This window comes from Sycon ciliatum, chromosome 9 (assembly GCF_964019385.1).
Source record: "Sycon ciliatum chromosome 9, ocSycCili1.1, whole genome shotgun sequence".
Taxonomy (NCBI): Eukaryota; Metazoa; Porifera; class Calcarea; order Leucosolenida; family Sycettidae; genus Sycon; species Sycon ciliatum.
Genome location: NC_088651.1, coordinates 12930333 through 12958233, shown reverse-complemented (window position 1 = coordinate 12958233; position 27901 = coordinate 12930333). Strand labels below are relative to the sequence as shown.

Below are 27901 nucleotides of genomic sequence, written 5' to 3'. Positions count from 1 at the left end.
ATTACATAGTCTACACACTATACCCGAGAGACCTCTTTTGGGTAGTGGTGTATAACTGTGTAAACCATGAAGTTGCTACAGAGGAGTCTGAACACCCTGAGGAAGGTGTATATACACTACCTATCACAATAATGGTCAAGTACATGTTTTTAACCTACATTATCGTTAGAGGTTTGGATCAGCAAAAATGAACTAGTTCATCTCATAGCTCCCCTTCACATCCCAGTATTCCTGTGGAGAATTGTGCAGTGGTGGAGACCATTGCAGCACAGGGGAGCAATTATTTCACGGTGTTGCTTGTTAATGCTTCAGGAGATGCAACTTACGTTGTCCTGTTGGTTTGGATTGGCTTTGCTGCCCAGTAGATGCCGCATGCAGCCGGTACGTCCCCGCTCACTGGCATAGTGAAGTGGTGTCTCTCCCCGCTATAACACAAGTGTATGTTCAGCAAGTAACCAACAAAGAACATGGCTCACTATGAGAAATGATAGTACACATTGTATACCACATGTTCGTATGTGGAGGATACAATATGAAGCAGGGCAAGTGACAGTTTTGAGCCTGTTGATTCCAGAAGACTTCCAAAGTCATCACCAAATGTGCTCTCCCACTCATTCACACAACAAGCAATATGACACTCGGAGTTAGCACACATACTGATTTCTTCACATAACAGTTTTCAAAATGGGGAATAATCATTGTGAAAAAAGCTCCTCGCCCAGCACATTGAGCACTTTCCCAGCAGTTTACCAGCATAGTCTTTGATTTCTTCATACAGTTAGTTTTCAGGAAATGCATTAGCAGAGTATATTGACATTATTTTAAATTTGAAATGTCTGTTCCATAACCTGCCTCATCTCCTTGATCTGGGTTAGCTCCAGCTTGCAGTAGATGCAGAACGCAGTCGGCCTTGTTCTCAATAGTGGCATAGTGAAGTGGTGTCCGTTTATCCTGTAGTACAGCAATATGTACAAGCAGTGATAAACAAAAGAAAACTTCTTCTGACTTGCATAACTCAGGGAAAAACTGGTGTATCACCCTGATGGTGTGATTACTGCAGTATATTTTACTAATCAGACAGAGAAGTTCTCAGTCACATGTACTTGTGTGCCCACAATACTGTCTGTACATGACATAGTCTCTACACTATCTATCACAATAATCGTAGAACTGAATGTTCATAAATTTACATTATCGGAAAGGTTTGGATTGGCTTTGCTGTCCAGTAGATGCCGCATACAGTCGATATGACCCTCGCCACTGACATAGTGAAGTGAAGCCCTTCCCCACTATGATACAAGTTAATGTTCAGCAACTTAAAACAACAAAGAACATGGTTACTTGTGTGTCCACTATATTACATGTCACGATTACATAGTCTACACACTATACCCGAGAGACCTCTTTTGGGTAGTGGTGTATAACTGTGTAAACCATGAAGTTGCTACAGAGGAGTCTGAACACCCTGAGGAAGGTGTATATACACTACCTATCACAATAATGGTCAAGCACATGTTTTTAACCTACATTATCGTTAGAGGTTTGGATCAGCAAAAATGAACTAGTTCATCTCATAGCTCCCCTTCACATCCCTGTATTCCTGTGGAGAATTGTGCAGTGGTGAAGACCATTGCAGCACAGGGGAGCAATTATTTCACGGTTTTGCTTGTTAAAGGGGAAGTATACCCTAAAATCAAATTTTCACCAGTTGTAGTCTTCGGGGTGCTGAGTCGAATGGTCTTGGTCCGAGGAAGCTGCGACGCTCCCTTCCTACTTGAATTCCAATCGAACTCGCGCACTTCCACCGAAACTGGGTGACTGCGCCCTACTAGATGGGGATTTGTATGCAAAATGTCACTAAAAGCGCCATTTCGTTCTTATAAAAGCACGGATGACCGCGATTGGCCCATATGTTGTAGTCTTTTGGACGCTGAGTCGACTGGTTTTGGTCCGAAAAGGCTGCGATGCAGCGTTCCTCCTTTATTCCCAATCGAACATGGTTGAAGAAGCGGTCACGTGGTCCTTGTTGCCCAAATCACCTGGTCACCGCGCCAGCAGGCGACAACTTTCACACCAAGGTTCAACTCGAGTGACAGGACTGCACCCAAAAAAGGTCAAACAGGCTAGTAAGTTGTACCCTGCAGGCACGGTGACCAGGTGACTGGTGTACGCAGGAGCACGTGACCGCTTGTTCAACCATGTTCGATTGGGAATAAAGGAGGAACGCTGCATTGCAGCCTTTTCGGACCAAAACCAGTCGACTCAGCGTCCAAAAGACTACAACATATGGGCCAACCGCGGTCATCCGTGCTTTTATAAGAACGAAATGGCGCTTTTAGTGACATTTTGCATACAAATCCCCATCTAGTAGGGCGCAGTCACCCAGTTTCGGTGGAAGTGCGCGAGTTCGATTGGGATTCAAGTAGGAAGGGAGCGTCTCAGCTTCCTCGGACCAAGACCATTCGACTCAGCACCCCGAAGACTACAACTGGTGAAAATTTGATTTTAGGGTATACTTCCCCTTTAATGCTTCAGGAGATGCAACTTACGTTGTCCGGTTGGTTTGGATTGGCTTTGCTGTCCAGTAGATGCCGCATGCAGCCGGTACGTCCCCGCTCACTGGCATAGTGAAGTGGTGTCTTTCCCAACTACAACACAAGTGAATGTTCAACAAGTAGCCAACAAAGAACATGGCTCACTATGAGAGATGATTGTACGCATTGAATGCCACATGTTCATCCCTTGATTATACTCATAAAACTATAGTATTGTCCTATGAAAGTGTCTTAGAAAAGGACCGTTTATCCAGAGCAGCTAACACGTCATATACTGTCTTTTTGCTGCTTTCTGAGTAGATCTATCTGTCAAGTGGCTGTTAACTTTATCATCGTTTCTCCTATCGCAAAAGCGATCACACCATTGGAAAGCTTGGAGCTTCCTCTTCGATCTACATATTTCGATTTTCCCAACAGGACTAACAACAATGGAGTTACGACAGTTTTACGGCAAGCAAAAAGATATCAGTCCATATGGACTGATGCACCGCAAAGGGTTAAGAAACTCGCAGGCTCGCAGGCTGGCCAGCAAGAACCTTGGAGGAACTGAGCTGTGAATGGAGCTGTAACCGACTAACACATTATCCCCGTACCTGCAGGCATGTAGTGTGATGCATGTCATAAGAGGCATAACAAGCCCATATAATATTGATAATAATACACACAGCTCGCATCTTCCCTGAACCTGTTAGACAGGAGCAGAGTCGAAGCACCTGTCAACAGTGTCAAGCCAAGTAAATCTATCTCCTGCAGTTTGGAGAGCGCTCTCCATGGAGACATCTTCTGCCTTCAGGTCGTGTTGAATCGTATTTATCCACCGCACCCATATTCCAAACAATAAGTATCACTCTGAGCCTATTGGCATAACAGATGTCTCACGCTTGTGAGACCAACCCTGCTTACGAATTATACTGGACACTAATGATTTATTCCCGTAGCTATGCAAAAGACGTTAATAACGTCTGGCACTAGCTAGGGTCCACACAGCTTTAATTCCGTCATTGTTTGTTGTGTCGTCGGGCATGCCTGGCGCTATCCCTTACGTGTCCCGTACCGTACCATCATGCACATTCAGATACACGTGTTCACACAGGAACCATGCCAACCAAATGTCTATGATAAAACTGGTTTCCTCACCCGATCAGTTACGTTGGGATCAGCACCGGCATCGAGCAAATACTGTACACAATTAACGGAGCCTTGATTGCCAGCTGCATGAAGAGCGCTACCGTAGGTGATCTGCAGGTAAAGTACCAAAAAGTGGAAATACAACATACAGAGCAGATACTGAAAGTGATGATATTAGAAGGCAATTCTAATGACTTTTGAGACGATGTGGGTCCCTAGTTGGTATTGGTATTGGTATTGGTATTGATTTATTTGAATTCGGTATCTCAACAGTACATTGTACAACTTGGGAAGATCCGAATGACATAGATACATAAACATAAAAGTGGAGTAGGTACTACAGCTGATCATTTTAATTCAGGTTGTGGGACTAAACTAATACCAGTATGCAAGTACACAAGAAATAAAAGCTGAATGAATATGACTGCATGACATTGGAGAAAAGCACCAATTAGAGCAGCCGGAGTGGTGGTTCTTTGCAGTACCGTAGTCTGTCATACTGGCCACTGGATAATGTGGATATGATGCACACACCTGGTACTATTTTCCCTGTCATGAAGATTACAGGTGATTCATCGAACGCCCTACTTGAAGTATAATTTTAACAGTGAACACCTACAAATATTGCGGAAAAGTTGTATCCAACCTAACTGCAGCTAAAATTGGAACCTGGTGGGAAAGACCTCATTCTCAATCAGGCGCTGCACTTAATGTGTTTTTGGTGTCCGGAAACCACTTTTTTGGCTAATCTTGAAAAACAAAAGGTGTGTGCACTCAACCAACCACAGGCAGTTTATGCAACAGTGGCTATATCCTTATTTTGAAGTGAGAGAAAGAGAGAGTTACTTTACATTCAGCTCAATCTTCTCTCCTTCTTCAGTGGAGAGTAGCTACAGAGATTGATATCTGGTCCGCTCCTGGCAGTGACGTTCAAGAAGTCTGCTTTCTCTCGAAACTTGAGTCAAGCACGCACAATGCACATTGAGCAGGCCCGTCGCACCAACTTAGGAGGTGGGGCGGCCATGGAAGGGGATCCGGGTCCCTCCCCGTAAATTTTCAAAAATTGAAGCAAATTGCAAGCCGCATGATTTCCGGGCATTTGGTACCATTTCAGTGGAACTGCAACGAAAGACTTTTTGATTCTGCAACAAACCAAGAAGACGCTGCAATCGGGAACAAGGATTCTTTATTACCCTCCCCTCGGGAAAAAATTTCAAAAAGTTGAAACCAATTGCAAGCATTTCCAAGCATTTGGTGCCATTTCAGTGTAACTGCAATGAAAATTGTTTGATTCTGCAACAAACCACGATCGGGGACAAAGATTATTTGCGCTGGGCTGCGATCACGCGCTTTGCTGCAGTGTGCTCAAAACAAAAACAAACAAAAAACGGCCGAAAAAGTGGGGCGGCCTCATGGGACGGCCTCAGCCGCCCCAGCCGCCCCAGCTGTGATGGCCTTGTTGAGTTGATGGACAAGCCAGAGAGCACATTTGCAACCTTGCTTCTTATTACATCACTCCCTTGAGGTTCACGGTAAACCTTACGTATAAGAAACCATTAGCAAGCCGTGAAACGGCAATGAGAAGGGGGAGCTGGGTTAGAGTCCCGTCCTGAACACGCGAAACATACTCGTGTTTGATGAGTTCGGAGGGGTCTACTCGTCATGACCGCAACGAGTGGGTTTTAGTTAATTATGTGCAATTTCATCCATGATACGGAGAATAGCACCGTAGATCACGCCTCTTTTTTGTCCTTATGATTTTTCTCAAATTTTGAACATGTCTCACCCATTCCTCTCTATTATTATTATTTATTATTATTTTGCTTGTTCGCGTTGGCATCAACCTGCATAAAGCAGGTATATAGCCTTCGCTTGAGCTGCCATAAAAAAAGAAAGCTCATCCTAAGCGAGAGGGCTAGAGGAAAAGATAACGATAACGAGATACAGAATACAAAGAAATCCAATGAGTTAAACATACGTATACAGTTAAAAACAAAACAGAGCAGAGCCGAAGTTACTAATCGGAGTTACGAATGCATTGGTTCCGATTGATCCATCAATCGACAAAGGGGACTAATCCGTTAATATTGCAAAGTAGAAACCGATTGCAGTTGCAGATCTCCAGGCCAGGGCCAGCATATTGCCGATTCTGGATAGATCTCTGCAGCATTTGATGTGGTAATTATTATCATAATTAGTGATAAAATTGTTAGAGTATCTAGTATCTAGAGTATCTAGTGTAATTGTATCCGATATTATTGTTAGAGTATCTAGTGTAATTGTATAACTTTCTGCCACTACACACAGCACACATTAGTTCCTTCCACTTTCGACGATCCTGGGCGAGCTGCCTCAGTGCAACTAGATCCTCGTGTGATGTGAGGGAGTTTGTGGATCTGGAATTTTTTAGGTCGTTGTTGATAGTTCGCGGGAGGGTTGTTCATTATTTGCCTACTGCTCAGAAACGCAATTTTTTTCAAATATTCTCAATTGACTGGCTCCATTGTAAAGTCTTTCAGAGAATGTTTTGGCATGGACCTCGTGAAAACAACCCTTTGGTGCACCCATCCATCGGCGATGTGGCTATCATGGGGTTTCTTACCCAATCGGGTAAAAGTCAGTCAGGCTGAGGATTGTTCTCAAGAAAAAGTTTGCAAAAATCACTGCCAGTAAAAATATCAGAAAACTGCTTAAAACTGCAAAGCAGCCGACTCGTGCAGACGGGTTGTGAACGCGAGAAGCTAATCCTAAATCACGTGCGTTCCGATGACCTTGTTCCTGTTGACGTTTCACGGCATGCTAATGGTCCCTATACTCTCCGGCATCCAAACATCCTTAGGTGTGGCCTGGGCCCTCCTGGCCAGGGCTAGGGCCCAACTGCGGCCGGTACAAAGCCGTTTTTTTAAGAATGCTCTGGTATTAAACGTTATATCGGTGCCATCGTTCAAGTCACGCCATGCTAACCATATAACAACAACGAGACACAAAAATATTCCCACAGCACGAAATTGTCCAGGCACATCCGGAACCTAAATAAATAGAACACCCAGTACGAAGTCCATTGCAGGGTTAAATATGGTGCCCGGGCGTATATCAACATCACCTAGCGATGTTCTCTCTGCACTAGAGAAAAGTACATACTCAGTCAACACGATAAATCAACATCTAGTCTCAACCAGTGCTCGGAACTCATGTCCAAATGCTGGCATGAGAACACATATTTCCTCAGCCTCGACAATGTCACATAACTGTCCCCACCTCGACAGCCTCCTGACTACACCAGCCACACACCCTGCGCCGATTTAACCATGAGTGCTAGGCTTTAAACAAACACAACCGACACAGGGCATGCACAGTTTTTTCTTCTTGTTTGATACTCATCCTGCTTCTCTCTCTTTCCTCTCCTTTGGTTCCTTATCAGGAACATTATGCTGACCTTTCAAACAAACTTCCAGTCAACTGCCCCATCATGCAGGTGGTTTATATTGGGCATATAAACCCCATATATACCCTATAAAAACCTCATATACCACCACAATATACACCCCTTTTTTAGAGATTGGAGGAAACTAGCTTCAAAGTGTTATCAAATCACCTAGGCAGAAGGGGGTGGGAGAGAACGCTTACGCTTCAACGTATTGCGAGCGACAGCAGCACGCTCTGTGTGAATATTGAAAACAATGAAGCTGCCATTGAAAGTGGTGGAAGCAGCATTTAGATAAGGCGAAACAGCAGAAGAAGTACACTGAACAGCAGAGGAAACAGAACTCTGAGCAGTAGAAGAACAGCTCTGAACAGGGGTGGGTGTAACAGGCTGCCCAGAATGGTTTGACATGTCAGCAAGAGGCGGTCGCAAATCAATAGCTTCAGTCATGGAACAGGAATCTTTCAAGGTGGGCCTATCATAAGCAGTAAGACATTCAACATTTCGATGCCCAGAAACGGAACAAATTCGCCTATCATCTACTCCACGTTTCTTCTACGGTTGGTAATAGATGTTGCTCTTACACACTGATTTGTATAAAACATGGACAAATTAGCATCTGCAGACAAACGCTTCATCATACCAGATAAAATATTGTGCGAGAGAGGCATTTTCATGAACCAGCAGTTGGCAGAATCGGCCATCTCACTTGATAGCGCTCGCTGGAACAAGCTGTTTTCGTCGTAATGTAGCCTTGACAGATAGCGCTTGATTGCCGACAGCTGAAACTCATCACGGATAACACCAGCAAAAGACCCGCCAGAGCCTTGAAGTCGGCATTGGTGGTTTCGGAAACAAATGAAGCTGCGATCCGCAAGACTTCCTGGCCATCAATGGTCGTGAATTGGAGATCGTCCTTCTTCAGCTTTGCTAGCATTTCTCCACTCCTCAAACAGAAGTGGATGGTTAGCTGGAACCACACGAAGTACGTCAGCTTGCCCATAACCATTGTCTCCAGTACATTGAAGAAGTATTCTCTTAGAAGAGCCTAGTCTTTTTCGCATAGAGGTTGCTTGTGTTGATCTGCAGGCTCGTGAACGTCGCGTTTGCATGCTTTCAACACTCCGCCCAGGACTTTGTTCGCCCTTGAGAAAGCACTGTCGTTGTAGATGTTGATCTGCATCGAGAATGATGATATGTGACGCTGAAGAGCACCACGTGCAGATTGAAGACTGTTTTTTTGCACACCCAGAACCATCCTTCTTCTTTGCATTCGCGTAGAAGGACGAGAGAACATCACAAAGTCTTTCACATGTGACTGTTTTGAAATCAACGACACCTAAAAGCTCGTCACCCCTCAAACAAAACTCATCAAACAATCGCAGCCAGTACTGAGTAGGCACGCGAGTGTACTTTGGAACACCCTCAGCTATTGGCTTGGTCTGGTCATCGTAGCTGATAGACCCGAAAACACGCTTTTGAGGAGCTGGTCACTCATTGTTCTAGAAAACGAGAAGCACGAAGACACTAACCGAACCCAGGAGAGACACAGAAGGAATGAGTACTTAGCAGCTAGTGTGGCCAGTTTTACTTTCTTTTTTGGCCCCCAGGCAAACCGGATTTCGACTACTTTCGGAGGTGAAGCTCTGCAGACCTCCACTGCGCAGACTCGAAACTCGCTCATATTTTTCAAAGGTGCAACGGAGAGTCCAATGTGAGCTCCTACTTGGAATGCGCTTTTCGCACTGTTTCTTGCTGGAAGCAGAAGGAGTTGACTATCAGTTTGTACGAAGGTCAGCATAAGTATACTACATCGCACTAGTATGCTTGTACGTGAAATATAAACCATCATGCAAACCTCGGCTGCGCCGTTTGTATATCGGTTTATATTTCACGTACAAGCCTACTGTTGGGATGTATTATATACTTATTTGTCGCCCGTACAAGTGGCCCTGCCATAGGTTTTTTGAAGGTTATCAGTGTTCTTCTAAACCATGGTCCATTACACTTACACTGACAGTACACTTACAGTTGATCCCGTAGGAAGAGGGTAACTGTAATGCCCTTCATGGTTCACCAAGTACTTGTCAACAGTGCTTGCCAAGAACTTGACAACAGAAGTAGCATTGTGGCTGCAGGCATCCTTCAGAAACCTTGCCTGCAAGAAAACATAACACAGCACAGTAGAACAGAGTGCACTAAAGTTAATAACAAACAACAGGGCAGAGAGCACAAAACAACTAGACTTTTCAGTACTAAAGACGAGAATATCTCGCCATGAAATAATTCGGCATGCCAACTAGCAAAATTGATACAAGAAACTAACTCTCCTCCTCCATGCGCTCTAAAGCCGACCATTGCTACCCTCGGTAGCCATTACTCACACCAATAACTTCAAACGACGAAGGGGTCACGGGTAAAACATTTCCTTCTGACAGCTGTTTCGCCTATCAAAGGCTCGTCAGAGAAGGTGATACTGATATTGTAATTCACATGGCATACTGTGTAAATATTATGGGCGCAAGAAAGAAACTAGGCAAGGTGTAACACTGAGAAGTTCCAAGAATATTCTCAAAGCCCTTGGTTCTAGGAAAATAGCAGGTGAGACACTGTATTCGTCCAATCACAAGCTGCCAACATTTTGCGAGGCACGATAATGCAGCACAGATACAGACTACGAGCGTGCAAATTCGTAACTGATCATGGAAAAGAAAAGAGTTTTGGCAAGCAACAAAACAAGAATATTAATATAATGATTATTATTCCCCGAAGAGGACCTGCTTGGGGAGACGGCAGGAATCCACCCTGGTAATGTGACCAAGCCATGGCAGACGATGGCACCGCAGAAGCTCACCGATGTCTGCTGGGAGTCTGACTCGCTTTGCAATCTCCTCGCTGGTGAGCCTGTCCTGCCACTGTGTCGAGCGGGATACACCAAGGATGGCACGACTGCACTCGTGATGGTCTTCAGTGCCCAGGTCTCGGCACCGTAAAACAGAGTGCTGAGCACACTGGCCGTATACACAAGTCTCTTCGTGCATATAGATAGGGGCTTGTATTGGAAAATGGGCACCTGCAAGGAGCCAAAAACACGTGACGCCCTAGCCAGCCGCACTGCTACCTCGCCATGCAGGGAACCGTTATCAACCAGAGAACCACCGAGGTAGGTAAAACTGGCCACCTGATCAATCACATCACGAGACTCCAGATGTATGCCACACTGAGCAGAGTCATCACCCACGGCCATCACCTTCGTCTTGGAAGTGCTCATGGTCAAGCCCCAACGCACAGTGCAGCTAAGAAACTCCCTCGCCATGATGTCCACCCCACACCGAGACAGTCGCTAAAGCGCTGCATCATTTGCAAACTGCGACTCCGTTATCTCAATCTCCAGCAGTTTGATTTGGCTAACGGATCGCCAACAAGCTTCCGTCTGATGCGGTAGCGCAGACTTACGCTGGGCACAGTCGATCTGGAATGCCACGAGGCAACCATCGTGGCTAAGTAGATATTGAACAGAGTAGCCCCAGCCCCAGGCAGCATATTATCAAGAGTACATAACCAAGAGTGTGCAACTGCCTGCACAACCTCTATGCTGTGCTGCGACGGCAGAACTTCACATCACGTGACATGGTTCAAAAGGTTATGCTGGCAAACAGTGCAAAGTGACCACAAGAGAGTTGTACCCAAAGCTGGGCTGCGTACAACCCAGTATCTATCATGCACTAGAGTGCACGGGTTCATCACGTGATGTGAAGTTCTGCCGTCGCAGACCCCATAGCTGGAGTTGCACACTCTTGTTTATCTACTCTTGATATTATGCATATGTCTCGGGCTTTCCTATGCCGCGTTCAGTGTATTTCTCCGTCCCAGTTCCAGCCACTGGAGGATGTGATAAGCACGAAGCTTATACCAGCAATGACGGGTCGGCCACCGCCTGGCACAGTGTTGAGGGCAGTACTTGCAATGCCCTGTCGTTTGGGTGGCCTGGGCCTGGTCAGCCCGATGTCTTTGTGCTCCCAGTATGAGTCGTCTGTCGCTATCACAGCATCTCTCTCCCGGCGTATCGTGGATCGTGTTTATGACATTGGGAATTCTCTGATTGGCATCCATCGGGAGAAGGCGAAGAGAAAGAAGGAAGTGTGTCACAGCCAGGCGGAGTCGGCACAGCGTATCAGCAATGATGCGTCGGACGCCTTGCGACACACCATTATCCTCGCCAGTGAACCTGGCGCCTCGAGTTGGCTGACTTGCCGTCCATTGAAAAAGTATGGCTTTTCACTGAGCAAAGCTGAGTTCATGGACAGCTTGTGCCTCCGTTATGGTTGGATGCTGCCGAGGTTACCAACTCATTGCTCTTGTGGACGGGACAATGGTATTGACCATGCCTTGTCATGTCCCCTTGGTGGTTTTACCATTATCCGCCATAATGAGATCCGGGATGTGACAGCCTCTCTCCTTCAAGAGACCTGTCACAATGTCTCCATCGAGCCAATGCTGCAGCCACTCACTGGAGAGAGAATAAGATACAGGTCTGCTATTGTGGAGGAGCATGCGCGGCTTGATGTAGCGGTCAGTGGTTTGTGGGGCAGTCGTTTTGAGCGTACTTTACTTGATACACGGGGTTTTAATCCTCATGCATGCTCAAATCGATCTGCAACACACACCACTGTCTATCGGCGCCATGAAAAAGAAAAGCGACGATGCTATGAAGAGAGAGTGGGAGAGGTGGAGCATGCGACGTTCATGCCTGTTGTGCTGTCGGCAAGTGGTGGAATGGGAAGAGAGGCGACATCACTCTATCGCCGAATCGCGTTATTGAGAGCGGAAAGGAGGAAGGAGCAGTACTCCCACGTAATATCTTACATCAGATGCCGTCTCTCATTTGCCCTGTTGCGATCATGCATCATGTGTTTGCGGGGTTCCCGGGGTCTTTTCCGTGAGCGATCGGTTCGGCATCCGGAGTCTGCTGAGCTGGTTGTGGCTGAGGCCTAGGTTGCTCGCATGTGAGAATCTATAAATTGCAGCAGATTATTTTTATTATAAATACTGGACATGGATATTGAATAACTGCACTCAGTGACTCTTTTCATTTTACAGGCTTCGTTTTATTATTATTATTATTATTATTGTAAAGCTTTCCTTTTGATGTTGTCTCTTATTTATTTATTTATTTATTTATTTCTGCACCTCGTGGCATGTCAAGACAGCCAAATAAATTGAGGAGAGGGTGAGACCAACCACGGAAGAAGAGAAAAAAAAGAAAATGAAGAGTGACCTTTCCACAATATTGTGTTGCATTGTTAAAAATAATAATAATAATAAATAAAACAGAGTAGGTGCCAGGGTACAGCTCTGCCGGAGACCAATGGCCACAGAGATGGCATCTGTTAGCCCTCCAGCAACGCACACCCTGGCCTCTATACCGTCGTGGAGACTCTAGATTAAGCCGAGCATATTCTGTGGCACACCAACTCTCTCCAAGACCAGGCCACAACGCATGATGGGGGTCATTTTTGTCGACCTCAGAAAGGCGTACGCCAGCAACAGCGTGACTCCAGCAATCCCTGATACTGTCAGGGCTGGACGTTAAAATACGTTCTTGATTGTAAACCGCTGAAGTGGTAACCGGTTGTCTCCCAGAATGTAATCCATGCAGTTCCTGATGGATTCCCAGTGCGTGCAACCATCATTTTGCGCGTTCTCTGCGTCGGTAGCGACCTCCGCAATCCACCTCTCCTACGCCAGACAAACCTATGCGAGGAGCACGTTCGCAGGCATTCTCCAACCCTTACAAAACGACTCTCGGACGTCACCGCTCTGTAGCCTATGCACGGCATAGGGCTTCCTCCGCTTGTTGGACTGTGTCTTAGGCAAGACGAAATCGAGTACAAGTCTGGTGCAAACCAAGAAATGATCCGTCCAACACAGCACTCCGTACATGACACTTACATCCTGGTAGGGGTGAAGCGATTAGTTCAAATATTTCGAGTATTCGTTCGAAAATTCAAACGAGCAAGTACCGGTATTCGAAATTTTGCACATCGATCGTTTTTTTGTTTTTTGTTTAGTACAGTCGTGTATGGGCATTTTTTTTAAACTTCTGTTGTACCGCTCATCGACTGGTATGCATGCATTATGCATGCCTTTGAGTCCGTATTTTATGACTTGGACGATGCGGTCACCACGGCAAGTAACGTTAGTTTGTTATGAGATATGAAAGTACTGATGAAAATCGTCACTTTACACTCTGTACAAGACGTTAGCGACTTTTGTTCTATGTAACTGTTCACAGAATAATAATTTCTTCCGAAATGGTCGAGAACTCACAAATCTAGCGCTTGTGAATTTTGATAAAAAAATTAACTCGAAATAATCGGATACTCGATCGAATATTATGAATGAGTGATCGATTGGTCAAAATAGATACTTCAATACTTGTTTCACCCCTACATCCTGGCAATAACAACGCTGGCCAGAGCGCATCACGATGACTGCAATCTATTAAATGTTCGTTCCGAGTTGCTAGGTGTACCCAAGTTCCACGTATACGTTTCTTCTTCCTGAACCAAGTATTCATGATGGACAGATCATGGATAGCACAAAACGACAGCAAGTTTTCCCCAGCTTCATTGCAGGATCCAAAGCCATTCCGCCCACTCACATGACTCCAACCATCACCGTCGCCACGCATGTCATCGAAACGAGGCACATCACCAAACATCAGGTCGCATGATGAACCAACACGAACATTGAAATCCGCTAAGAGTAGCAGAATATCGCAAGGATCCACTGTGCTCATGACTGACTTGAGATCACTGAAGAATTGATCCTTGACTGCCGGCGTGGCCTTGCTTGTTGGAGCGTAGGGGCTGACGACTGTCACGAAGAAGTCGGACCGCCCCTTGAGATTGCTACCCTGTCGTATCTTGGAGCCCTTCGCTCCGACTAGAATCCGTGTAGTTACAATGCGCGAACTGATAGCTTTCCACTGCTCGCCGCTGCGCCGCCACAACTCGGTCGTCTTCGCATTCAACAATATTCCCACGCCTTCATTCCGTCAACTAGGCTCACCTTTGCCGGGCAACGCACGTCCAGAGTGGAAAAAGACGCCACCACCGCTGACAAGCCAAACTTAGTTGCCAAACCAGCACGTCTCCTGTACACCAGCCACATCGAAATTGAAATTGCGTAGTTCATTTGAAAGAATATCGAACGTCCTGTCGACAGGCCCATCACCGGCCGATGTACGTCCTCTATAAGTTCTAACGTCCTCACTATCCTCCACTAGAGAGCGAACATTCCACGTCGCAGCAGTCAGAATGTTCCCTTTCCCGACACTCTTTCTCTTCGCCACCATTTCGAAAATTCAAATTCAAAAATATCGCTTCGCTCGCTTTGTGCAGCGTGCCGTTCGAACTCCACCAGGCAACTTGCAAGGCTACCTAGTGGGCCACCACAGCCATGGCCTGGTCTACACCACACTGCTCATGGCTGCTTAGGGTGGCTACAACATCCTGAAGAAGGAGCTCACGAAAGCCAACCTTCCTCTCCACACTCAACAGCACAGCACACTCACGCGCACACACACACACACACACACACACACCTGCCCAGTCCTGTAGAGCCGCTATCACTAGGGTCAAGTGGGCCCCAGACGGGCAGCAAAGGGAGAAGGAGCACACCACCTGCTGGCACTGCAGATGCAAGACCAGTCGGAACTGACGAGAGCACATACATTATATGCCGGAACATATCCCGTCTTCTTGCTGTTGGACGATTGCAGAGCATTAAACACCAATAACGATTGCGTCTCTAGATTGCAAAGGTCACAGTGAACATTGCAGCAACTTTGAGGGGTAGTAGCAATGGTGGCAGCAGCAGATTATGCGATCGGCGCTGGCCATGGGGATAATAGTGGGGTAACAATGCACAGCCAAGAAACCACGGCTCCCGAACCAACGATGACACCGAGGTCACTGACATGCATATTTCTGATCTGAAACTAACTTGCTTCTGCCATTCAACCATGCATTTGTGCTTGGCAAGGTCGCCTGGAAAGGTCGCCCTGATACGCAAAGTGCCGAGAGCATGTGCTGCAAGTCACCGGTGCGGGTATGGGGAGATCTGGGGCGCCCAAGGTGTAAGCCAACCTCCAGTCTGGGCGAGAGTCACATGCCACCCTGTACCTGTCTGCTTCAAGGTCTCATGAGCGGAGGTAATTAAAAGCACAGTCATTCCGCCCGGAGGGGGGGGGGGGGGGGGATATATATCGGTAGGCGTAGGATCTTCAGGGGATGACGTGCGATGAGCTGTGAAAAGCATCAAACCGGCACTGGACACTACCTTTGCTCTGCGCCCGCGCCGCACCGGCTACTGCAGCTGCAGTGCCATAATAATATATATATATATATATACTGTATAGCAGTTGATGGTCGCTGCCGCATTCAGCACTCCTTATGACAGCCACTTCTGTACATAGATGGTGGTCGTCCTGCCGCACAAGTATGAAATCTTTGCAGTGCCACTACAGCGTGCCTGGGTGCTGCCAGGTCTGTTTGAGAATGTTCCGTTTAGGGAACCAGGTGTTGCATACACAATTGATTGAAAGCAGATAATGACAGTAGCTCAGCTCCTGATGTATTCATGTTGTTATACCTGTGAGTGACTCGCTCATCGCCCGGTTGACCTGAACCGACGCGTGCGTTGAAATCGCTCAGTACGATACAACAGTCTGATGGTGGAACGTCGTACAAAACACTTTGGAGATCATCACAGAATTTTTCTCTCACAGTGCGACAGCTGCGTAAGTGGGGGGGGGGGGGGGGGGGCGTAGGCACAGACTAGAGTGGAACTCTTAGGTGACCTATCAACGAGAGCGAACTGTAAGCGGCCCGATACAACACGAGAACTCACCGCCTTCCAGACGCAGCCACCAGCCCTCCAGGCGCCTAAAGCACAACGATCCAAAGCAATTGCGACTACGGCCAGAGCTGAGAATAGAGAAATTATCCACGACGTAGCTTTCCTGTCCAAACCAGTCGTATCCTGCTGCCGCCATATCATACCTCTGTAGTTCTGCCACAAAAAGATCATTTTTTTTCTTTTTTTTCTTTGTTTTCAACTACTCGCCCAGAAACGCTTCCCATCTCAATGGCTCCGTCTCCCTCCACCAGGGATCTGACGTTCCAGCATCCAAAATGCAACAGGTGGCGTCCCCTTCTCTCTCTCTTCTCTCTCTCTCTCTCTCTCTCTCTCTCTCTCTCTCTCTCTCTCCCTCTCTCTCTCTCTCTCTCTCTCTCCTCTCTTCAACAAATTTCATGGCGAGCGATGGAATCCACTCGGGGGGGGGGGGGGGGGGGGGGCTTGTCAAACCTCCGCGAGTGGTGATGAGGGCACAGTCAAAGGTGACAGCATCAAACGACGCCCCCGTCATTTAGCAGTGTCGGTCCCCATGTCGAAAGCACTTTGCTTTGGCCGGGAGAGAGCTTACTGAAAAGTCTTGGACAGACAAAAACTGGAGCTCGAAAAAGGCAAACCGTCCCCCACCAGTACAATGGACACACACACACACATGTGCACATGCATGCACACACACACACACACTCTCTCTCTCACACACACATACACGCGAGCACATAAACGCACGCACACACGCATGCACACACACATGCACACACACACACACACACACGCACACACAAACACACACACACACGCACACACTCACATGCACACAAACTCAGCCTGACACTCATGCGACAGCACTTGCCCATACAGACAGATTGTAGCACAATTCTAAGTTCAGCATACCAACAACGGGTCTCCATATCTAGTCTTTCGGAGTTTGATTTCTTTTTTGAGAACACCACCTTCAAGTATCTCGGCTTTAAAAGCCTCCACTTTATCCTCCCTAGCGTACCGAAGGATCTGAGAATCATTCACCGCTGCCATCACTGGAAGGCAATATCAAAAACAAACATACCCACCAAACACACCACGTCAGAATACCAGATCGTAATGAATAGGCTCTAATAGTGACCCTGAAATAGAAATAAGAATAACCAAGCCTCTAATATTGATTCGGATCAAAGGGGTACTAAGTAAACATAATAGAGAGGTTGCGCACAACGAAAATTCATAAGATCCTGACCGTCCGGGTTCGAGTAACGGAAGATGCCGCGAAGATTCGTCCAAAAGAGACCGAGACAGAGCAGATCTACGGAACTATTTTTCGTCACATGGAGTACTAAAATACTGATATTTTACAACTCCCTGTCTTGACTCTTTCCGCACCTGCTGCGCTAGCATCGACCTACTATGAAACAGTTCACACATTGTGCGCAACCTCACGGTTTTGAATAATTTTTTGTTACAGTGCCACGAATTTTCGTTGTGCGCATCCTCTCTAAAATCTAATAATAACCGAACCTGCAGTAGTGAACCGGATCAAGGGTTAGTAAAAATAATAGGGGTGAAACGGTTCGGGTAAGGAACCGGTTTTGGAACCGCCAGCTGAAAAGAATCGGGTACCCGTTCCGTCAAATTTCGAACCGAAACTCGAAAAATCTCGTTCTCGTACAAATACATGTACACGCCAAGTCTACTCAAGATTTTTAAATGTCTTACCTTATGATCACCGCCCTTCCAGGGGTTCTCCTATCGATCCTGGTCACTACGAGCGTACCTCCTTCGCACATGGATTCTTCGATGTCTCGTTCTTGCTCGTATAAATGGTTTCTAACTTGAAAATAATTGTCACGGACGCATTTGGTCGGTCTGGAGAAAAGAGTGCATGGAACCAATACCTGAACCGTGGGAAACTATGCTGGCATTCGGGTACCCGAACATGAAAAACATGGAACCGTTTCACCCCTAAAATATAATAATATCCAAGGATAGTGAACCGAGGCACGTGAAGAGCTTCTAGATTTAAAGGGGAAGGCTAAAATCAAAATGTCACTACAGTCCATTCATTCGAAACTGGCACCCTAACTTTTTGGTGTCTCTCTCACATAGTTGTAGATATCGTGAAAACAACAGTACATCCTGCATTGTGTGACCCGTGCAATTACTCCTTGCCACAGTTGAGGCCAGATAGGCCTTGACGGATTATGCTAGCATATTTTTTCGCATAATTTCTACCAAAATCGAATAATCGCATAATTCGAGGCAAATTGCATATGAATCGCATAAATTGGAATAATCCGCCTGTTCGCATCAAATTCCATACAGGTGTACATGTTCTACAAGTACAAGTACAAGTAGATGCACCAGGAAGTCGTAGGTTTACGACTCCCTTGATAACATGTCCAGTCCACTACAATCATTGACGGTCGTAGCTACATGTACATGTAGGTCGGACGGTGCGTTGACCCCGTTGAACTTTTGCTACTACAGTACAACGCCCTCTACAAAACAATTCCCCTGGTATTTTGCACAGAAGCATCATATACATCAGCAGCATATGTTAGCTTAATGCGGCATAATATGATAACTTTTAGCATAAAAATAGCATACATGTAATTCTGCAATTTTTTCAGCAATGCGAAAAGCATAATTTCACGAAAATATTAGCATAATCCGTCAAGGCCTAAGGCCAGAAAAGTCCAAGAACAGGGAAATATAAATTTAGCCAGGTTTTACAAAATTAGGACAGGTATGCCATGGCAAAATGTATGGAGAAGCAGATCCAAAACCCAGATTTTTGAGATTTAAAGTGGGTTTTTGATCCTCAATTCGGCCCAAATCCGACTTTCAAAAGCCAGCAGGCCCGTTTCCGATGAATGGACTGTACAGTCCATTCATAAAAAGATGGGCCCTGGGTCTGGCGAGCTCCCGTATTTGGCGATTTTTCGTGATTTCATCGTACACAGTGCTGCGAACTTTGAAATTTGAAAAAGGTTCCAGAAAGGGTCCCTGAACTGGGGTTCGAACCGCACAATGCACTGTTGCAGGCGGGGTCAAACGGCCTGGATTTTGATGGTTTTTCCCAATTCAGTGCTTTTGGGGCAAAACCTGGCCGAAATCCTATTCTTGCTATGGCTTGCTTTTTGGACAATAAAACTTCAGAAACATAATAGGAAGAGGATTCCATAGGGGATCGCAGAAAATAATTCTAAAAAAACTCAAAGTTTAACCCATTTATGGCCAAAAGCTAGAAGTCAATCTTTTTCTGAATGGACTATAGTTGTAGTCTTCGGGGTGCTGAGTCGAATGGTCGTGGTCCGTGGAAGCTGAGACGCTCCCTTCCTACTTTAATCCCAATCAAACTCGCGCACTTCCACCGAAACGGGGTGACTGCTAGGCCTTGACAGATTATGCTAGCATAATTTTTCGCATAATAATAATAATAATGACAGTTCGCATTTCACTCATTGCATGAGGTCAACACAACCAAAATCGACCAAAATCGAATAATCGCATAATTCGAGGCAAACTGCATACGAATCGCATGAAATTGGAATAATCCTCCTGTTCGCATCAAATTCCATACAGTTTTACATGTTCTACAAGTACAAGCAGATGCACCAGGAAGTTGTAGGTTTACGACTCCCGTGATAACATGTCCAGTCCACTACAATCAGTGACCAGGGTGACGGTCGTAGCTAGATCGGACGGTGCGTTGACCCCGTTGAACTTCTGCTACTACAGTACAACGCCCTCTACAAAAAATTCACCTGTTATTTTGCACAGAACCATCATGTACATGTACATTAGCAGCATATGTGAGCATAATGCGGCATAAGATGATAACTTTAAGCATAATTCTGCAATTTTTTCAGCAATGCGAAAAGCATAATTTCACGAACATATTAGCATAATCTGTCAAGGCCTAGTGACTGCACCCTACTAGATGGGGGGTTGTATGCAAAATGTCACTAAAAGCGCCATTTCGTTCTTATAAAAGCACGGATGACCGCGATTAGCCCATACGCTGTAGTCTTTTGGACGCTGAGTCGACTGGTTTTGGTCCGAAAAGGCTGCGATGCAGCGTTCCTCTTTTATTCCCAATCGAACATGGTTGAACAAGCGGTCACGTGCTCCTGCATTCACCAGTCACCTGGTCACCGTGCCTGCAGGGTACAACTTAATAGCCTGTTTGACCTTTTTTTGGGTGCAGTGCTGTCACTCGAGTTGAACTTGAGTTGAACCTTGGTGTGATAGTTTTCGCCTGCTGGCGTGGTGACCAGGTGATTTGGGCACCCAGGTGTGGTGTACCGGCACGTGGTCTTTCTTGTCCCGGACCTTGGAGATATCATCTGAGGAGTTTGGTGGTCTGGAAGCCGTCATCAGGGAGCGCCTCATCCCAGCCCTTACTGGTCGCCTCTCTCCGTCCAGTGTGCTGCAGCTTATGCTCTCGTTCCCTTGTCGGGATGGCGGTTTGGGTCTCTCGATTCCCACCGCCCAATCTTGCCAGACACCCTTAGCAAAAAACGTAATGTTGTAACGGTATTATCGTAGGGGGGAAAATACCGTGATTTGGGTTCGACCTTTAGCAAGATGCACGCTATTTTTAGTACGCTGTTGCCACGAGAATAGCTTTGATTTCGCGCGGTACAACCATTTTTGTCACCATATACGCGATACAAGGTGAAATGCGTACGAACTATGCAATATTTGGCCAAAACACGTACCGTTGGTCACAACGATAAATCAGCCCCATAACGTTTATACGCTGCAGCTTCAACGCTATTTGGGTGATCAAGGTACGAGTACCGTAAAAAATAGCGTCACCGTTGTTTGCTGAGGGTGTCTACCATGCCCACTCCCGAGCTGTTACTAATGAGCTCAGGGAAAGGATTGTTAAGGCAGATTCCTTGCTAGCTGGTGTGGCAGACGCTACCAAGACCGCGAAACGGCAAGTCCGCACTGCAGTTCGGGCATCACAGCAACAGCTGAAGGAGGGATTTGCGAGCGGTGAAGGTGCTGTACATGTGGCTCAGCTTGAGCTTGCTTCCGAGCGTGGTAGCTCTGCTTGGTTGACGTCACGTCCTCTATCCTGCCATGGCTTTCGTCTCTCTAAGTCTGAGTTTCGAGACGCTCTGTGTTTGCGCTATGGCTGGGTGCCGGAGCGTTTACAGTCATCCTGCGTTTGTGGCAACGCGCGCTACGACGTCTCCCACGCGTTATCCTGCCTGACCGCCGACCGGTGGATTTCCGTCTTTAAGACACAATGAAATCCGTGACGTCACCGCCGACCTCATTCGCCAGGTGGCTCACTCGGTATCCGTGGAACCTCCACTGCAACCGCTCTCTGGTGAGCAGTTCAGCCTCCGATCTGCGTCCTTAGAGGACAATGCTCACCTCGACATCGCTGCCAGTGGGCTATGGGGTGGCCGGTTCGAACGCACAATTTTTGATATACGGGTTTTCAACCCCTATTCTGCTTCGAATCGTGCTGCCTCAACCCCCGCTGCGTATGCCCGCCATGAACGCGGGAAGAGGAGGAGATATGAGGAGAGGACTCGGGAAGTCGAGAGGGCCTCCTTTCTGCCTGTCGTCATGTCAGCTAGTGGTGGTGCTGGGAAAGCCGCCACAGTTTTGTACGAGCGCTTGGCTGCTCTTATCTCTGAGAACAGAAACGACCAGTATTCTGCCACCATGGCGTGGATTCGCACTCGGCTTTGCTTTGCGCTGGTGAGGTCGAGCATCGTGTGTTTGCGTGGTGCCAGATCGTCCAAGTCACGCTACCTCCAGCGAGATCCGGTTGAGGTTGTCATTGCGGAGACACGCCTGCGGCCTGAGGCATCTGACTAGCTTAAAAAACACACACACACACAAAAGTTGCTTGGACTGAATTTCACTTGTTTTATTAATGTATTAATATTATAGTTACTGCACAGTACCATACTGTGCATGCTAGCCACATAATCATAATAACTATTTTTGGGTTTGCCCGTACAAGAGGCTCTTCTACACAGAAAAAAAGTGTGGCGTACCCGTGTACATCGTACATATTTGCACTCTAATGTCTATTCATGGTACTGCATCTCCTTGCATGGACGTGCGTACAACCTTACAGCATACTACTCATACTATACATGCATGTGTGTACTCCGTGCCCATAAATATTCGACAGTGCATGTCTCTTGTTGCGGTTCAGTCTTTCCTTGGTAGTTTCCTGACGATTCATCCTCTCTCAGTCCTTCGTTGCATTATTCTATTTCAATATAACTAATCATCACATAGACTTGATGATACCACATGGCGCAGTGAACTTGTTTTAGTACAAGTACTTCAGTAGCAGTTTCCATTCGTCTTTCTCAGGTCTGGGTCTTGCTGTACCTCTGGCGATTCGTCTTTCAAATAAAGTGAAATTATTTGAAATTATTTCCGTTTCGGCATGGCGGAATCAGACACACCAGTGCTCAGCCCTGACATTGCTACCCTCACCCAGCTCATGAGACAGCAGATGAAGACCGCCGCCACCCGCGAGCAACACCTGACACAGCTCGTGGAGCGAACTTTGAGGAGCATCTCTCAACCTCCACCACCGCAACTTCCACCACCAGCCCCACCGGCACGCGTACATGTACCTGCGGCGAAACCAGTTTTGGTCGATCGCCCTCTGTTACTTGCCTCTGGCTCTCTCGCAGAGTTTGCCGCCTGGGAAGGTCTTTGGCAGGACTACGCCCGGTGCCAGCACCTGGATTCCCAGGACAATGCCACCAGAGTGGCAACTGTTCGTCAGTGCCTGGACGAGGACCTCCGGAGATTTCTTCGTAAGGGCACAATTCCTCTGGCTGACAACCACGACGACGACGATCTCATCAAGGCTCTACAGGCATACATTCGCGGAGAGCGGAACCCTCTGCTGGACCGGATCGCCTTCTATGCCCGCCAACAGCAGCATGGAGAGTCCTTCGATCACTACCTGACTTCCCTCAGGGAGATCCACAATTGCTGCGATTTCAGGGACAGCGTACCAGGTACGACGAGACCATGCGTGCTCGCCTGGTTACTGGCATTCTCGACACGGAGACACGCCATAAGCTCCTTGCCACCACCAATCTAACGTTGGGGAAGGTAATTAAATTGTGTCGAGCGGAGGAGGCAGCCTAGCCTCTCGGACGAGCAGCAGTATCCCCGGCACTAGCTCCGTCAATGCCGCTCGGAAAACAGATTATCAGCGGTCTAAACACGGCAGTAACCCGCGACAGCAACAGCCGTCCGCCACGCCATCGAAATGTCCGAATTGTGGTCGCACTCCCCACGCCAGCAAGTCGCAGTGTCCTCCACACGGCAAGAAGTGTAGCGGCTGCAAGACTTTTGGACATTTCCAAGCGGTGTGCAGAAAATTCCGCAAACCGGCGGACAGTCCTCGCAGCGCACGCTGGGACGACTACAGCTCCGCCGCACTCAGTGTGATGCATCTCCTACGGTGCCAGTCGACACGCAATTGTGCACTGAACCTGACGCTACCTCTCTAGAATGGATCCCCGATACGGGAAGTGACATTGACACTATTGGCTCAACGTGACGATATCCCTGAACTCACCCTTGTACAGGCTATAACCATGCTCATGCAATGGCCGAGTATTCAGCCAGCTTGTGAATAAGTTTCTATCGAATACCCAGAGTGGATTCCGCCCTGCACGCTACACTGCCAATGTCATTTGGTTCTATAAGTGGTTCACAGTGAGATGTCAACGGTTACGTTTCTCACTGGACGTATTGCCATAAATATGAGATAAGTGTCCGACTCTATCTCGTGAACAAAGCTGCTCGATGTTCCTCAATCTTCCCTGTTAGGAGATGAAGTGAGAATGACTGTCTATGTTCTCCATGCCACAATGCTAAGTGTTGTCCTGCCAATGGCTACTGGCCCAGATTTTGCAACTATCCATGGCACCTGCAGGCTGACTCATTGTCGCCAGTTCTGTTTATCATCTATCTTGAGGCCACTCTATGAGAGATGCGGAACTACTGCAGCCTAGGTCAACGACTGACATCCAGCTGTGCCTCCCAGCAGACACAGCATACGCAGGTGATGTTGACTTTGCGACTACGGATAGTCAGTGGCTGCAGTCAATGATGCCCAGCATAGCTAACACACACACACTACTCACCGGGGAGTTGATTGTCAATGAGACAAAGACAGAGCTTACACATGTTGAGCTATGCCTGGACTGTGTTGCCGTGGAGTGGAGGGTCACGAGGAAACTGGGTTCCCAGCTGGGTGAACCGCAGGACTTAACATGGCAGATTCCACTAGCCTCAGCTGCATTCTCAACCCTCTGGTCGCTGTGGATTCGCCAAACAATGGTAACTGAATCACTGCGGATTCAACTGTATAACGCTTTCATTCTGCCCATCATTGGCGACAAATGCGATACATGGGCATTGACCTCATAGCAGTTGATACGGGTGGAGGCATTTAACCGAAAACAATAAAGGTCGCTGTTTAGAAACCACTATCCAAATCGAATGAGCAACAAGAGCGTTCACAAATGCACCGGCACACCAGCCCCAATTGACATGGTTATTGCTACCGCAAGGTGGAGGCTGTTTGGGTACTGCCTCCGCCTGCCCAAGGATACATAGGCACAGATTTCCATAGAGGCGTATTTCTCTCACAGCTGAAAGGTCGTCCTGGAGGGGTAGACCGGGGACCACCTTAGGGTGCGCTCAGGCTATAATTATTACGTGTGTGTGTGTGTATGTGTGTGTGTGTGTGTGTGCACAAATGTTGGCAGAAGAGTAGTAATATTACCACTAGAACCCACCCACAGCGTATACCTGGTATACCTACAGTGTGGGTACCCGTAACTTTGAGGTCCGGGTTAGAGAGACATGAGTGTACTAGTACAGACTTAACGTTGTTAGTACGACTTCCGTTACAAGACAAACGTCATTAGGCCATGGTAAAAAATAAAGTTGATTCTCAGGTCATGAGCCTGTGAAAATCGGTGCGAGCGAGCGATTTTTTATTTTATTTCCCACAATTTTTTTCTTTCCAAAGATAGGGTCACACATATGTACATGGTCACATGTTCATAATTCAGGCCAGGGAGTAGAAAAATACCGGTATTTTACTACTCCCTGATTCATGCCTTTCGCATTGACCGTTTTCATGAGCGCATACATGTATGCATGCATAGAAATTTAAAAAAATCGTCGGTGCGCCGCCAAAAATCGGTGCGCGCGTACTTGAGAATCAAAGATAATTTTTACCATGGCCTTAGCGGACAAAGATCTTAAATCCCCTAGCACCATGTGTACATTGTATAATGGCAGTACACACGACACAGAGCACCACGCATCATTCATTGTAACTTATTGTTTCATGCCCATAGGCAACGAATGATGCGTGGTGCTCCGTGTCGTGTGTAATATAGCTCTATTTGAGCACTCTACGGAGCAGGAGGACTCTCATTTGTATAATGGTAGTACATGCAAATCCGGATAAGAGACAATTCGTTTGTAGAAAAATTCATTATAAAAATCACCTTTAGCTGTCCCACAGGTTCGATTCCCAGTCATTACAAGACAAAACAAATGGCCGTGGACTGCAAAATTGTTGGCCCAATGTTCCCTTGCCAACAGCTAGGCGGAAAGTTTGAATGTGATTTGTCTGGATTTGTTTTTTTCCAGCTCCTGTAGCTCGATCGATGTTTCATGTTGTCTTGTATAGGAGGGGTTCGATAAAAATTGTTTTACAATGGGTTGTCTTGTACAGGGGCCAGGGGAAAACTTTGTCTTGCAATGGGGAAACAGCGTTCCTGATCTGGATACAGTATGTAGTATGTACGAGTATAATTATGATGTACTGTCGCGCACATGGAAATCCAGTCAATTGACCGGAGCTAGCGCCCTCAGCGCCTACAGAACAGTGCACAAGTTGATCCGATTCGACCAGCGCGCTGCAGCGCATAGTAATGTCATTCATGTGTGTAGTCTGTACTGCTTACTCATGGCTGCATGGCCAGCGCCCTGGGGCCGCTAGACGTGCGACCGGATTTCCATGTCCACGACAGTAGAACAGCAGGAAAAATATGCATGTCGTGTTCGTAAGCAATACTCGTTAAAATAGTAAAAAATCTTTAAAACGAAAATGCTGAATCCTCACCCCCGAGGTTGTCTGCTAGTCTAAGAGGGTAGACCAGGTAGACCTACAGCCACTTTTCTACCTTGTGCGGTAACAGCGCACGCATTCCCGGATACACTGTACATATGTGGTATGTTCAGGAAACACAAAAATATTGTAAACTTTACCTGCCGATGCTGCGCAATGCAGCTGGCAATTGATAGCGGCTCCTCCAACTCCGCGGTCCGGTGATGGCCGCAAGGAGTCTTCACTTCCACGCAGAACTAGCACGATCTCGTGACAAAACGCTATCCGAAATGACCAGCTCAAACACCACACAACCTTCCTGTTCCATTACTCACTGTAATCAAACCAAAGGAACACTGGTTGTCCTGCGTGGGACGATATATTATAATCGATAACTTTTTTTTCACTGGCACGGATAAGTGCCTGGGAAACAAGAATCACTGATACTGGTGGTATGACTCATTTTTTTCTTCTGGGGGAACTCTGTAGACGTGTAGTCGCGTGCGCAGGGGCCTAGCGCCTGACGAGCTGGTAGTGGTAGTGCTGCAGTGCTGGAGGTGGATGGTACTACTTGGTAGACCGACCGTTGTAGACTTGTCACGATTGACCACAAAAATAGGTCCTGACCCGGTCTGCACGTCTACATAGTACATAGGCATGGTCATGGATATCGATACTGCATTCGGTGCATCGAATCAACAAGACCAGTCCTTCTTTCGCGTTTGACAGCACTCCTTGTTGTCTAGATATCCGAGTCTGACATGATGTCGCCAAGGCCGTGCGTCATGTCAGCGCTGCGTCTCAGCTAGGAATCCCTCATCATCTCACGTCTAGGCTCCACGTCTCTAGGCTGTACTACCACTACTGGCACTAGTAGTACTAGTAGTACTGGCGTACTGCCAGTGCCACTACTCACTAGACTTTCAAGTCTCATCATGTCAGGTCGTGTACCATGGTCTACGTAGATCTACGTACAGTGGACATGTAGTATTGTAGATCTACATGACATGATTGGTATTAAAGTTAATAAACCTTGTTTTAAATCCATACATCCTGTACACACACCTTGTACACACTCTCTCTAACGGTCTCTAGGCTACACTGCAATAATTGATATACATAAGATCAAATTTTCGGGCAAGGCCCATCATCAGGAATAAGTCTACTGTAGACAAAACAGGGGTTTATATTATATAATATATGTGACAAGTACTAGTGGCCAAAGGTGTGATGGTATAGCGTAAAAATGTTGCAATACCACAGGAAGCGAGAATATTCTGTGTGATATGTATGAAGTGAAAATATAGTGCAGGGATAGTGCAAGATTACTAGTGTGAGTGCAAAGCAGAAAAATACACACTTCTAGCAACACTCACGCACATACATACACACGCACACACACACAGTGCACACATTCTTGCACAAATTATGACAGATATATTTACACGTCACCCAACAGTCGCCAACCATTGTCACTGTTCACTGCAGGCTTCCTCTTCCTCATGAATAGTGCCTCCATGATTCTGCGGTCAACGTTTGACCGTTGCCTGCTGGCGAGAACTTGTAGATGGGAAAACGGCGAGAACCGCGGTGACGATGGGAAGGTGTGCTGCTTTTGTCCATTCGTGCCTGCACATTTATCGAGTACTGAAGATTGCATGACGGCGATGCGCAACCTCGAAAACCTCCCAGAGGAATGTATTGTAGCGTCTCTGGACGTTGTGTCATTGTACTCGA

The 27901-nt window shown here is 46.9% G+C and overlaps 1 protein-coding gene across 1 annotated transcript in view; it reads right to left on the bottom strand.

The window, feature by feature from the left end:
- LOC135824268 (uncharacterized) overlaps window positions 1-26515 on the bottom strand; it is a 45711-nt gene extending 19196 nt beyond the window's left edge. The window contains exons 1-7 of the mRNA XM_065336999.1: window positions 26326-26515; window positions 16921-17063; window positions 9137-9265; window positions 3693-3794; window positions 2550-2648; window positions 853-951; window positions 327-425 (exon numbers count right to left, since the gene is read on the bottom strand). Of these exons, the coding sequence (XP_065193071.1) occupies window positions 327-425; window positions 853-951; window positions 2550-2648; window positions 3693-3794; window positions 9137-9265; window positions 16921-17061 (669 nt within the window). The 5' untranslated portion in view covers window positions 17062-17063; window positions 26326-26515. The remainder of the gene's footprint in view (window positions 1-326; window positions 426-852; window positions 952-2549; window positions 2649-3692; window positions 3795-9136; window positions 9266-16920; window positions 17064-26325) is intronic.
- Window positions 26516-27901: the final 1386 nt, after the last annotated feature.